The sequence below is a fragment of the Hirundo rustica genome, chromosome 2 (assembly GCF_015227805.2).
Source record: "Hirundo rustica isolate bHirRus1 chromosome 2, bHirRus1.pri.v3, whole genome shotgun sequence".
Taxonomy (NCBI): domain Eukaryota; kingdom Metazoa; phylum Chordata; class Aves; order Passeriformes; family Hirundinidae; genus Hirundo; species Hirundo rustica.
In genome coordinates this window covers 108,553,806-108,568,930 of record NC_053451.1, presented here as the reverse complement: position 1 = coordinate 108,568,930, position 15,125 = coordinate 108,553,806, and the positions used below count along the sequence as shown (strand labels likewise).

General features: G+C 34.9%; 1 protein-coding gene across 7 annotated transcripts in view; it reads left to right on the top strand.

Moving 5' to 3' along the window:
* Positions 1 to 15,125, top strand: part of DMD (dystrophin) — a 1,060,860-nt gene that overhangs the window by 868,872 nt on the left and 176,863 nt on the right. For all 7 annotated transcript variants that reach the window (XM_040088691.2, XM_040088709.2, XM_040088718.2 and 4 more), the window contains 2 exons: positions 7,155 to 7,275; positions 7,943 to 8,211. In XM_040088691.2, coding sequence (XP_039944625.2) covers positions 7,155 to 7,275; positions 7,943 to 8,211 — 390 coding nt within the window. The remainder of the gene's footprint in view (positions 1 to 7,154; positions 7,276 to 7,942; positions 8,212 to 15,125) is intronic.

Genomic DNA, 15,125 nt, shown 5'->3' with positions numbered 1-15,125 from the left:
TGTGAAATCACAGTTCTAGTACCTCCATAGTACAATATACACTCAAGCTCTCCTCTCCTTCATCTCCCGCTGTCAATTAAAGTAATTACATTATAGGAAGTTTTTACTTCCTGTTTGATGTCCAATTATGCTTCAGGGTGCTATCAAAAAAGTTATTTCAGACAAATGTAATTTTTATTGAAAATTTTAAATTCTCAGTCTGACAGCTTGATTTTGTGAGAACATTCCAAATCCAATGATCATCCTCTCAAAGCATTGTGCTATATATATGTAACTTCCTTTGTGGAACTTGCCACAAAAGGTATTGTTTCTGAAGTTCCTAAATCTCTGATTTTACTGCTTAATGGAGAAATGTGAAATGGTGCTTTAAAACAAAATAGGATCAGTGTTTTTTCTTTTCATCAGGTAGCTGTATATAAATATTGCTCTCATATGTTGTCCTTTCTCACAGGGGAGGACATATTGGAGAACAGATAGTGAGATCAAATTTGCAAAGTGAACATGGCATCTCTTGCTGCTTTAAGACCCTGAATTTCTGAAAAATCAGGAAGTACCATATTCAGCCAGAAAAGGATTTTTCCATAGGCACACAGGCATTTATCTATTGCAACAAACTGATGGGAAGTAGTGTCAGTATGGTTTGTGAAGGACCTATCTTCACCGAATGATTGAGAAAGCAAAAGAGAAAGATGAACAAAAAACATATCTCTCTCTCTCAGTGGAAATTTTTCTAAGATAATATAATGCTTTTCTGCAAGGGGCATCTTTGTCACATTTCCGAGGTTTTCCCTCTGGAGAGGTGATGTGTAGGATGTGTCTTTCTCATAAAATTTTGTGTGGGCCTTAAAGCAGTATCACAGAGTCAGTAAGGTGAAAACATCCATGACTTTACAGGGCAGCACCATTCCTTTGTTCACCTTTCCCCTAAGAAAGTTAAGATGCATTGTATATAACCATGAAAATTAAGAGAAGCCTGAGGTCTGTTTCAGCCATGAAGTAACAACTTCCATAAAGTAGTTTTAAAACCCATCCAGAATATCAGGAGGAAAGAAACAATATAGACGTTGCTTTAACTCACTGTGACATTAACAAACTCTTTCTCCAAAGACAACTCTTAAGCCCAAAATAAGAGTTAGAGAGAGATTTCTATAGATTTGTTACTACCAAACTTTTTCCCTCTAAACAATATAAGCAATTGAGAACAATTGCTCCAAGACAGAAGAATTCTTTTTTTACCTAAAGAAATGACTTCTTATAGTATTTTAGTGTTGCATATGTCGGGGGCTTTCCCCGACATTCAGGTGGTTTCAGGGTCCTTTGCTCCCCTGCACAGCTCCGAGCTAAGCCGAAGGAAGAGACGGAGTTCTCAGGTTTAGATTTTTCAATGTTGCATACTTCGTTTATTGTTTCTTATCTTACAATTTTCTCGAAGTCCGACAAGATGTTCGCAGCTGCATGGATTCCTCACGTCTCCCCCCGAGCTGGGCTGTCCTTATCTTTTATACTAATTACTACGTATTTCTTGTTTACTATTTCTTATCAATGTCTATCACTATTACTAAAAAGGTCATCTTTACTTTGACCCAATCCTCACTAACTACTTTGTGCCACGTCAATGCAGCAATGGAGTGAGGGAAGGAGAAGGAGGAGAAGAAGGAGACAACGCCCCAGATTCTCCATCTTGTCCCCATTCACTTCAATGCTAGGACCCTAAAATTACTATTTTCTCACCCTGTGATAAGCTAAACTACTATTTTTTCACATTCTTGTGGCCTGTAAACCTTCTCTCAGTGTAGGAAGTTTTTCCCATGGACTGAAATCAAAGCCAGTGTCTCTCTGAGCTCTGGGCCAGGATCCCAGACCCCCCTGCCCAGGTCCCTGACCCTCCAGGGCAACCAAAGGAATGCCCTGGACTCCAACATGTATATTGCTCTAGAATTGGTTTAAGGGTTTCCAAGAATTCAGTCTTCAGTGATGAACTAAGTGATCTCTCTGTCACACACCAAACAAATGAAGTATTTAGAACTTTTAGGGATGAGAATTATTGGATAAAAGTAAGATTCCATGAGTGGGGGTGAAATTACTTTATAAAATTGATCTCATGTCTCTTTTTTAACTTCTCTGCTACTTGCAGATACAAAATGCAGAGCTTTGGTCATTCTGTCTGGTATCAAAGCTAGAATGTTTTAGTTCCTTTTAGAAATATGTCTTTTTCCTTTTGCCACTCTGTAGCACTTCAGAAGCCTGAGTCTAAGTATGCTGATTCCCTGTGAAAAAAAGAACAAAACAGAATACTTTAATTAAATTAAATTAAATAATTAAAGTAATGACATTACTTTGCCCTGTCTGATCTTCAAGTATCACAGTGAAGGGTAAAACAGTAAACGTGGAAGTCGACTTCAGGTTGCCATTGACAAAATCTATAATTTTAACGTCTTGGTTGGTTGAAGATTGTTGTTTTGTTTTTTTTTTTCCTCCTGGGCATTATGGACTTTGTTACTCTAAAAGTTTATTTTAAACAAGCAGATATACAAAGGCTAAATCCAAATGAACAGCTTAGCTCATTTCTGAACATAAGAAAAATGTTTTCAAATGCTTTCACAAGTGTACGATTATCTAGATTAAAGCTGGAGCCCAGTACTGGAAAGCTGTTTTTGAGAGGTTTGGGCCTTTGCTTAAGAGCAGAGTTTAGTTCTCAGAGTGTTGGATGTGAAACTAAACAGTGGTAGTGTGTTGATATTGAGAAAAAGAATCTGATGACTGTTCCTTTTGTTCTCCTGACTGTCACTTCTGGAAATTTGTCTTCAGTAAACTAGAGAAGTATCTGTCAGTTCTGACCAATCTTTTAAGCAACTAAAACTTCCAGTTTTGGTCTTCATAAGTACGATGTTTTTCCTTCTGTGAAGGATTGTTTTTGTCGGGTAAAGCCAGAACTGAACCCAAGTAAGTTCCTTATTTGAGAAGTGAATAAACATCATCAGGGGAACTCTACTTCTATGCAGTTTAATTGATTTAATTGAGAAATATCACGATGAATGCCAACATGATTTTATGCCGGAATCCTTTTTCCAAAGAAGTGCTGCAAGCTGATTTTATTTCTTTCCCTTAAAGGTAAAATTTAAAGAAGAGCAAATGTATTTAACCTCTCTATCATTCAGAAGACCATCTGGAATACCACAGAGAATCATAAAAGAGATGAAAAGAAGTCAGTTCTTACCACTTGAGTGCTCCTAGTTGCCAAGATTGGCTTTAAAAAATTTAAGAGTAGGATTCAGATGAAAATTTCAAATGCTTGAATCTGTGCCAGAGGAGAGCTTGAACTCAACTGAGAGCAGGGGTATCCGTGCAGTCAAAATCATTGTTGTGTTATAAATGTGAGGTGCTTTTTAGACAAGGCAATTTGGAATGTATCCCAAATACACCCACATAACTGCTAGTGGTTTGAACTTATATATATAGTAGGCAATTTTTTCAATTTTTGGCATCTGAAGAAATTGTCTCTATTCCAAAGTCTTAGAACATGTGGGGAGGAATGGTGATGGTGGCATTAGTCAATGATAAAAAGATACTCCCGTTCTTCAAAACATTATTTAATTATCTTATATTTTTCTTTGTTTTACTAGGTATCATAATATTGTTTTTGTGAAATTCAATTAACAACTGTGTGTGTTACTGTTAATCTAATTTAAGTAATTTAGGTGTCATGCAGATAGCCTGCTATGTCTTTCATTGTTTTAGGTGTTGCCTCATTTGCTGTTTAGTGATTTTATTAACAGTGTAAATGGCATTTATGAACATAGAAGGTAAATATTAACAGTTCCATGGAAACCCTTTCACATCACTGCCTACAGAGGAATATAATTCCTGCTTCAAAACACTAACAAACTGTGGGGCCACAGTTGATGTCTACTTTTAATGATTAGAACAAACACCATATTTTGAAAAGCATTCTGTTTGACAAACATGTTGAATTAATCTAATTGTACTCTTTCCCTTTTAAAAACATTGAAAGCAAAAATTCCTAGTTTTTAAATAACAGAGATTAATGTTAGTTTTACGAATGCAGCTCTTTTCTCATTATATTTTCATTTTTCAATTTAAACAATCATTGTTTCTACATTTAAAGAGATTTAAGGACACTCATGAGGTGATAGTAGAGGTCTGAGAAAAGCTGATCAATATATGCATTATTAAATGGTGGACAGAATGCCATTACTGCTGTAGTGTTGATGACAAATAGACATGCTTAAATAAAGTAGTTTACTTACTTTTTTGTCAGGTCATGCATTATGCGTATTCGATTTCCTCTACAGTCACCACGAAGTGTGGAAGAAGTTAAGGAATTCAATGAAATTAGCCTGCAATCATTAGCTGTACATTAGACATTCATTGAGGCTAATTCTGCTTTCAGTGATGGTCTAGTTATTATAAAGATGTATTTGTCAGGGCTCTAGATAGATAAATTCCATTTGGGTTTTTTCCCTCCAAAAAAAGAGAAAATGTCTTTTATTGCTACTTTTGATTTTTACTGGTAGTGTACACATATCTCACAACAAAACTTTAATCTGAAAAGCAGCTTTATCTTCATACAGTAAGAACTTTTTTTGGAATGGGTTAGTATGAAATGAGAATCCATTATTTTTAATGCTGTTCTGTGCTACTGCTTCAGCCTCATGTTTTTTTCATCCTCTCCTTTTCAAATTTCTTTAATTGAAACATATTTTAACTTGGTAGAAATCTGCAGATCAAAGCTGTAAATAGATCTCAACACCATACTGTGTTATATAAATCAGGATTCACAGACTGTAGTTGTCTCCACCAGCTCCAACATTCAGAGTGGAAAAGTTGGGGGAAAAAAAAAATTAGCACATTGCCTCAGTTTTCCTTTAATAATAAAGAAAGACGTGTTTTCTGTTTGTGACAAAACACAAAATGCGCAGTCAGAAGTTCCTACTTATTTCTCTATTGTTTTGCGGAAGATAGAGAATCCTGCCCAGAGGCTTTCATTGCACATATGTTCTCCTTCTGTTGCATAAGAGATACAGGAGGATTGTGGCTTTGAACCTCTTCTGGAAAGATAATGCCACTCGGTGTATTTGATCGCTGTAGTATTCTGCAAGAACAGTACATGCTGAAAGAAGGTATTTTTTGTCCTTCTCCTGGTGTGCACATGTACAGAGCCAGGGGTGACTGGTCTACAGCAGCAGCAGCCCTTACAGCAGGACTGCTCATTCCCAAATGCCTGAACTATGTTCAGTGGTGTTTCTGGCTTTTAACTACTCTGCACATCAGTGTATTTCTGTGTTCCCCGGGAATATCGGCAGCTCCTTCCTGCTGTTGTTGTGTGTTTACAAAACAGACCTTTGTGCCAGTGCTTCCTTTTGGACTGGTTTGGGGCACAGAGATTTCTGAGAAATAACACATCTTTGGAAACGTTTCTGAAGCATATTATATTTTTAAGCTGTTACACCATTTAATGCTTAAAAATGATTTGGTGTAAGTGAGTTTGACTGTTGATGTTACTTTTAACACAACTGGCAGAGAGCAAAGCACAGAGTCCATGGAAATTACTGTGCTGGATTTTAAGTTATGCTTCCTTCTGGCTTACTTAACCTGCAGACCTGCCACACCATTCTAGTGGGACAGGATGATGTGAGGCGAACACAAAGGCTAATTAAAGGAATAAATTTTCCTCATTTGGAGGCATGAAAATGTCTTATTATATTTCCTATTTCCATTGCACTTCATGCAAGAGTCCAATATGAATTAAAAGAATTATAAACCTAAAAATGTCTAAGTCTGACATTTTTCATTCAGCCATGTAGTAACTCCACTCAGTTTTTATGCAAAAAAAAAAAAAAAAAAAGTCCAGTGGTAGTTGACTTGTTGATATACAGTACTTCTTTATTTCTGTAAATTGGTATTGTTTTTAAAGGTCAACATGATTGTTTAAAACATTTATCTCAAGTATTAATCAAATGGCAGATTCTCTTATGATGGCAAATAAACTCTGTGAAGAGATTCCCGTCCCATTATTGTCCTTGACACAAAATGAAGATATTTTTGCTTTATTTCCTTCAACAAAGAAGACTTTGCTGAAGGGTTTTCCCAAGAACAGCTACAAACCTTGTTTTGACCATTTAATAAAAAGTGCATTTAGATATTTATAGTAGAATAATGTAGTTATTTCCTAAGGCTTACTTTCCTGAAATGTGTTAAGAACATTTTACCTGTGAGTGCTCATATTATAAACTGTACATGTTCTCACTATTAATTCTGGTACATATTTCCTGTACAGAGAGACACATATCAAATATAATTCAAAGTGTAATGAACTTTTTAATTTTGAAATTATAATCCTTCATTAGTTTGCATAGAAATACAAATTTTGTTTAATAATTAATTTAAATGAACTGGTGAATTTATTATTCTACAAGCTTATATAATGCTGGTGTTAAAATGAGAATTTTCTAATCCCTGCAGTAAAATACCTGTTTTCTACCCATGACATATGGCTCTTCTTTTTGCAGTATTGTGTTTTGTGCTACATTGTACTATTAAATTACCGGCATATTTTACCTCTATGCTGCTTGAAACAGTACGCATTCAACAATGTTTCATAAATGCAGAAGAAAACATGGAAATAAAAGTGTAGTAAGGACCATTTAGAGAAATTCACTGCAACATGCAGAAGAACCAATGCATATGCAACCCACAAGCTGGGTTTCATCTGCATTTTTGTGTGGTGTACATTTGGAATCAGATTAATAGACTCTTATATTCTCATTAATAAAAATAGAGAAATTAAAAAATAAATACCGAGATATGTATACTTTCATTGACCTACTAAAGCTTTACTAATTTTCAGTAACTTACTCATGGCTATTTAAAAGCAGGGTATAGAATAGAGTAAAAGAGTAAAAGGAGTTGTTGCTAAAGAAAGAAAAATGCAGTATGCTGACAGCATATTTGCTCTTTTGAATACGTAGTAATTTCAGGTTAAGCAAAAGTTGATTTTTTTTAGTTTGTGTGTGTGTGTTTTATTGCTTCTTGTTATGCACACACAGAGGCTGTTGCTGGAAATTTTGTTCTGACATTGCTATTCTGACTTGGTATTTCCTTATAGATCCACTCACAAGAATTTTGTTTCTTAGACTTTCAAGAGGGAGCTAAAAACAAAAGAACCTGTTATCAGGAGTGCCCTTGAGACTGTGCGAATCTTCCTGGCCGAGCAGCCTGTGGAGGCAGTGGAGAAGATCTGCCCAGAACCCAGAGGTAATTGAAGCAAGAGCAGGGTAATAACACGTTGCTGGAGAGATCAGTGATGATCAGCGATGATTAAATAAATCCTGCCAGCCGCTCTGAAAGCATCCCTTTTACACTCCGAGCTGAATGCCAGCATTCAGAAACCAAGCTAAAAATATAGATGAAAGCAAGCCTTAGCAATCCTTCTGAACACTGTGGTACTAAATAGGCATGCATATTTATAAGCAGATTTTGAAACTGCCTTTAAACCTTCAGGACCTGTCTATAATTATAGCCTCATTTGAGGGCTCAAAGCTGCAATTTAAGCTAAAATTCACCTTGTAGTCTCAGTACTACAGGAGATCCCAAATCCACCTAATTGCAGCAAAAGCTTCACGGTGATTAATATTTATCTATGTGCAGAAATATTGTGCTGAATCAGGTGATAAACTTCTAGGTACACCTTGCGTGTTTCAAAATTCCTTTATGTACTTAAAAGCATATTTTGCTGATTTTTATGGTGGCGGGATTTAAGTTTTTTAAGAGATTTTGAAACAAGATTACATTGATAAAACAAATTTCACAGGTGCCTACGGTTATGAAGAGATTCTTACTGAGATTTGAACTTATCCAGATGGCAACTGGATATATTCTAAGACAGAATATGTCTTAAAAGCCTCTTCACTTTCACATTTAGATCTACCACCTGAGGAAAGAGCCCACAATGTCACTAAACTTCTGCAAAGGCAAGCAGATGAGGTCAGAACTGAGTGGGATAAGCTGAATCTCCAGTCTGCTGATTGGCAAAAGAAGATTGACGATGCTCTTGAAAGACTGCAGGGCCTTCAAGAGGCAATGGATGACCTGGACCTGAAGCTACGCCAGGCTGAGGCATTCAAGGGATCCTGGCAGCCAGTGGGGGATCTGCTGATTGACTCTCTGCAGGATCACTTGGAAAAAGTCAAGGTACGTGTCATACATCAGTATTTCTGAGTATGAAATTGCTCATTGTATGAATCCCCATATCGGTAATTATCTTTTAGAGTGAGAAATTGGTACATTTGTACCGTAGTGATTTATATTAAAAAGCGCATATTAAGAGTTTTATAATTTCAGAAGTTAAGATGCAATGGGATCCTCATTGAGAATGTCTATTCTGACATGGGTAAAAGCACTATGGAAATCTGTAAAAATCCTCAGTACACTCACTGTAAACTCAGGAGATGCAAAATTGGCAGTTAAAGAAAGCAAAATGAAATAGATAGGAGAATATATGATAAAAATCTATTAAATTATTTTTTCCTTTATTGTATTTTCTTAAGTATGATAAATACATAATTGTTTCTATAATTGTAGAGTAAAATTTAAATAATTTAAAATATATGCTTTTTCATTATGGTGGTATTTTCTTTCTGTCTATTTTGATAAATAAGCTTCATAGACAGTCTTTTAAAAAAGCAGCAATCCTGGAAAAATTATCATTATTTTCTATAACTTAATGCTTAGCAGCTTTAAGGTGTTGTTTCACAAAATCATTGCTAATTGAGAAACTTGGGCAGACTTGTCCTCTTTCAGCATGACTACTGTGGACTGACTTGATAAATAATACAGGATTCCTTCAGCCAGAGCACAATAGAGGCAGTTGCCATTTTGATAAGAACAAAGTGCCTCTGTTCCAGTCACATAAATGGGAATCATCAGTCATTTTGAAAGAGACCTGAGCTAACTGTTATTTTCTCGAGATGAACATTAGGATCCAAGATAGAGGAAATGGAATGACTAATGGCAAGGAAAAAAAAATGCCTCTAAAAATCAAATGTAGTTTATTAAAATCAAAGTCCTCAAGTTTTAATCACACAGAAAGTTTAATGAATGTCCTGTGCAGATGCTGTACAAGAGCAAATGAAATAGTTAGTAGCTGATGAACAGCTTGCTGCAAAATTTGTTTATCTTCATTTAAATTCATAAATGAACAGAAGAAATCTATTTATAAATTCTCAGAAAATACTATTACAACCATGGTTTGTTTTTGTTTTTGTTTTGTTTTGTTTTTAATTTTGAAAAAGGTATCCTGAACAGAAACACTGAATCTCTGATATTACTGGAAAACGAAGCAAGTCACTTAATTCTAAATCTATGAGCAGGAGTGTTGACCCCCATAATTATAGCTCTGAGTCCAGTTATGGTTTAAAAAATAAATAAATACATTCTAGAATGACTTAATAATTGATTCACTTAAGGGTTAAATACTTTTCCTTTGCAAATGTTTCAATTAAAAGCTAAATTTGTTGAAGTTATGTAGCCTTCAGTTAAAAGTTGTTAGTAAAAAGTATGGGGTTTTTTTCCTTTATAAGCTGTATTATCCACCAAACATTATCCAATTGATACATTATCTATGTTTCATCCTTGCTCTGGTTTTATGATGAGCATCACAATGAGGCAAAGTATCTAATTTCTCTCTATACATCTAAGAAACCCAAGCATCTTCTGAGCAGATCTTCAAAACACTGGTCATATGTGATCGCATTTCTTGCAAATCCTTCTCTTTGAATCACAATAGCTTTCCCAAAGCTAACCTGATGAATAACTTCCTGGGGAATGTGTTTAACTTAGTGCCATTTGTCACTGTCCCCTTTAGTTATACTTGCTGGAGCTGCTAAGGTCATGGTAGAACTTTGAACTCACACTAAATAGTGGATCCTTGGTCAGTATTAATGTATTATTATTACACATGCTTCATCTACATTAATGTGAAAATTGGTGTTCATCTCTGAGGACAAGAGATAGTTTCACCCATCTGTTCCAAAGGATGCATCCTAGACTACAAGGCCCCCTATAACCAAGGTATTCTTCAGACTTCTCTGCTGTCATCTGTTATTCTCCCTCTTTTCTTCTCTCATGACTGATCTTATCTGCAGACTGAAATGCAACTTACTTTCTTAATGACACAGATTTCTGTCTGTCTCCCTTCCAAGCATATCCTTCTGTCCAGTAAAATCCAAACCATCATTTAACTGTCTTAAATTCAGTTTAAACCCAAATGAATCTATTATCAGTCCCTTAATATCCGTTGCCTGATCAGTTTGATTGTAGCTCAGATCATATTTTAGATATGGCCTATGATTTCTATTCCCCTCCACAGCAAACTCCATAATGCTTTCTTCTTGCAATCGCTAACAAAATGTTCTTTTCATCAGCATGTCTGGAACACTTAGGGTCTCATGAGACCACCACTCAGATTTCCTATTAAGCTTTTGCTGCTATTCAATTGATATTCAATCATGCCTACCTCATCCACTTGGTGCCTTATTCAAAGACCCACTCCAGGAATTGATGGTAGAACCATTTTGTCTCTCTTTCTTCCCCAAAGATTTTCCTTTGCCATCCAAAACCGTGACAACGTTATGCCAGCAGCATGCAACAATCATTACACGTCATGCTGATTCCTCCTCACTGGTTTGTTGTCTCTGTAGACATCTGCTGAGAAATACTAATAGAAATTAGTACCCATTGGAAGTTTCAGGTTTTTATATTTTTCCACTCTGGAAAATTAGGTTTCTTAAATTAAAAGCCACTGTTTAGGGAAGTTGTGCACAGAGTTTTGTGTCTGAGAAGCCAGTTTTAATGGTGTGGTTTATCTTTAGCTAGAGGAAGTTTGGCTACTCTCAACATACTCAGGAGAGCACAATGCAAAGCACTTTTTTCTGTCAGTGATATTTTATCATACCACTAGCAGTAATCTAACTGCTTAAGTTTTCTGTCATACGCAGCACTGTAAGGGAACAGCAGAGCCTCTATACTCCATGAATATAATTACTTTTTTTTTTTTTTGGCAACCTCTCTAAGACAAAACAAACAAATGAAACCAAACCCAAAACAAACAAAAAACTCAACAACAAAAATAATGAAGAGCAGGCAGCGGTGTCTGTGGTTTCCTTAGCTCAAAATAGAAGTGCATATCTCTAGAACACCTTCTAAATAAAGGGCTATTCATGTAGAATCATGCAGACTTTTTTTCAATTAACTCCAGTCTGCTATCGGATAATTAGTTCTGCTTTACTGTCACAAAAAGAGGGCACCTTGACTCAGTATAGTGATTGATAACTGTGGAAAGCAGAACAGAAATTAGTGACATAAGTCTTGTATTTTTCTGCAAGGAATTTTCATGAAAGTCTTAGTCTTGCTGCTGAAGAATGGCTGGTTGTTCTTGCAGATTCACTTTTATAGTTATGAGTAAAGCAGTTACATGGACTTTGTGTATATATTATGGACTTTATGTATTTAATGTAACAAGGATATTCATAAAGGCTGCAAGCATCATTTTAAATTCTTTTGTCAAAACCTATTTAAATTTTAATACAATTTGTAGTTGAATTATACGCTGTTTATTTCAGACTTTCTTCAGCTTAATTGACAGTTGGAGCCGATTGTATGTCACTGACAAATGTTCACTGGAAAGTGTCAGCCTGAAATTTATTTATTTGTAGAACAAATAGAGTTTGCGGTTATTCATAAATCAGAAATGAGCTGATCACTGATCTGCTCATAATCTACTCCAAAATTACTCTCTGTATGTAAGGACTAGGGAAGAATCCTTCTGTCCCTAGTCATCTTTTCTCAAAATGAGACAAAAGTAAGACAACCCATTCAAATATTTAGCTGAGTTTCAGTTGTGTTCATATCCAGCCACAAAAAGAAAATAAATGGATTTGTAAAAATAACATTCTACATTATTACAAGCATTTTAATACTAAATCAGCAATCTCAGTTTCAGGACACTGAATGAGGGTAGGTGGTTAATAATAATAATAATAATAATAATAATAATAATAATTCTTAAAGTCTTATATATTCCACTGTAGTCCACATTGGTACTGTTCAGCTACTGCTGTGTTGCAAAGAGGTATTTCAGCAAAGTGAACTCTTACTGTGCTGTTATGAGGGAATTGTGCTGACAGCTGCCTACTATGGAGCTTCTGACAGCAAAGTGAGTTGTTGAATTTCTAATTTATGTTCTCATCCCAAAATTATTTTAAATGCTTGGGTAATTGATAATTTTCTATCCTTCCCCCCACCCACCCCACCCCCCCCCCCCAAAAAAAAAAAAAAAAAAAAAAAAAAAAAACAGGAATGATTTTTAAATGGAGCTGTTAGGGGTCACATAGAGAGAAAATAATGAATGACACCTAGAAGCAAGCCAATAGTCCCCATTCATCCCCTCCTAGCAATGGAGATGTGTGCTGGAGATCAGTTTTAAATAGATCAATAGAATCTATGCAAGAAATAATTACTGGAAGATGTATTGAATAACCAGAATTTCCAATCAGCTTGTTACCACTAGCAGTGCCAGACCCTTGTTAAACCAAATAGAGGTCAGATTGCAATGTGATGCCTATTCTCTTGTTAATTTTTACTAACATAAAACTATACTATGCACCAAATTAAGTTAGCAGAGCTCATGGTGTCCAGTCTGTAATGTAAAATGGCATTGGATATATAGCAGCTTCTGAAATATTTTTTCATTCTCTTTCTTTACTGATAGACGTTCTACTAGAGCTACACTCCTTACTATTCTTAGTTTTAAACAACACAAAAATGCTAAAGTATTTCACATGCAGAGTTTTAGACTATGAGCTATGATTGGATTAGGTGTTTTCAAATTGTTTGTACAATTAGAAGATGACAGGTTCCATTGGTTCATAATTGATCAGGAAACTATTTGTCTGCAGTACAGGAGATGGAAGTGTTCATGTTTTCTTCATACTATAACTGAAGTAATTACTGTTACAAATGGCTCTCAAGCTTACCATTTCATACACGTCGTTCTGTAATAGACTCACACAATAGTTATTTATGATATGTTCTTAAACTGCTTCAAAATGCATATACATTTTTTTCAGTTTAATTTGAAGCCAGCTGTTACCACCAAGGGCTATAATCAATCTGGGCTAAGATCTTCTATTTCCTTAAGTCTCCTAATAAGTTCTGTGCTGGACTCTGGGACTTTTAAAACTATTATATACAGAGTAACTATTTCCTACTAATGAATTTTCCAGCTTTCCAAAACCCAAAAGTTAGTTCCTAAGAGAATTAGAGGTTATCTTTCTAAATAAATTTTGCATTAGTAAAATATTGGTAGTTTAGAGATTGTTCTAAGATGCTATAAAAGGAGAAGATAATCTAAAGGTATACTGGATGACCTTTAAGTTTTAAATATAAATATAGTCAATAAAACCAGAATTTACAAAATATCAACTCTTCATCAACTGTTTTACTGCTAATATAAACTAAAACAACTTTAGAGTACATAAGAGCACGATAAACTCTATTTTAAAATAAACCAAAACCATACTGAAATTCACTGGAACACTTTGACATCCTATGGATGTCCTTGCAATATATAATATTCCTGTGAATTTAAAACTGTTGGAGTTTGCTGTAATGAAAGAAATACTTGAAGTTTTTTTCAATTTGTTAATGGGACAACTTTCAAGATGTTGTTATACATCAAAGATACCTCAGCTAACCACATTACTGAATTGGTGACAGCCTGGTATGTTGCCTTTACCCTTTTCTAAATGAATTTTTATACAAGAGAGAATTTAGTAGGGTTGTTTGGTTGTCGCTGTTGAGGGCAAGTTTAATTTGCTAAGGTTTTTCTTCAATATAAAATGGAGTTAAAAACCATGAACTGTTTTGTCATGTACTTGTACCAGCTGATTTTAGCTCTGTTACGCTTCTTATCTTGTAGGAGATGAAAGTTACTCAGTTGTGTCCTGTGGTCTCTCAATCTCATTTAAACAGCTTATGAATCAATTTATTTTCTTACACAAAAAGAAATATGTTCAAAAATTGTTATTTAGTGTGTAATAATCAGGTAGTTTTTTTACTGATACAAATTTAATTTAAAAAGTATGGTCTACCTTATGTTCATTCAATGTAATCAGTCAGACAGGATTGGAGAGTTCATTATGGTAATAGCCTAATCTAAATCCATTTTAAATACCTGAAGCAAACAATCATTCCCTCTGCTGACTTCTTTTTGCAATAAATTATAAATTTCTTATCTCAGGTTTAGATGCTACCACTCTATCTATATTTTTTTATAGTTTTTTAGGAAAACTAGATTACATAGGTTTTCTGTCTATATTAAGCTACCTGTTTTCAGTAAGAATCCAAAATCTCTTTTTGCATAGGAATAATAAGAATGATGATGAGCAGGCAGAGAAGTGAAATCTTGGTCTTTTAAAATTAGGACTGCTCTTCATCATACTACTTATTGGGAAAGAGTAGCATAATTGTGATACAAAAAAAAAGTAGCATTGCTCTGCTAAGAAGAAACAAAAATGAGTATTTTTAAATTAAATTTCTGAGGAATCACAGTTAGTGTAAGAAGCAGCTACATGTAAATCGTTTTTCAAAAGAACAAATACCTGGAAAAGATCTGTACCCATTTAACCCAATTTCTGTTAGATTTGTGTTAACTGTATTTACACAGTTATTAATAGAAGATATCAACTATTTTCTCTGATTAAGGATGTTTGGGCTAAAGAATACTGATAACTTTTCCCTGACAACTACTGCAGGAAAATTCTTGAGGTCCAAAGAAGTAAAAAAAAAGTGACCAGTCAAGGTAGAAATCTTTTCTACCTCCAACCCAGTTTGGTAGAAGATGCTATTATTAGATCAATACATTTCATATAGAGCCAAGTTTTTCCTTGTATGAATTCCCCCTGCTGATTTCAGTGGGAGTTCAACATGCACATCGGCAGGCAGAATTTGACTTTTTAAGTATTGGCAATCTCTGATCTTGGTTTCTGATACCCTGCTGAGAGAACTGACTAATACGTATATAAAGACTTGTCTGTCATTTTATGCCT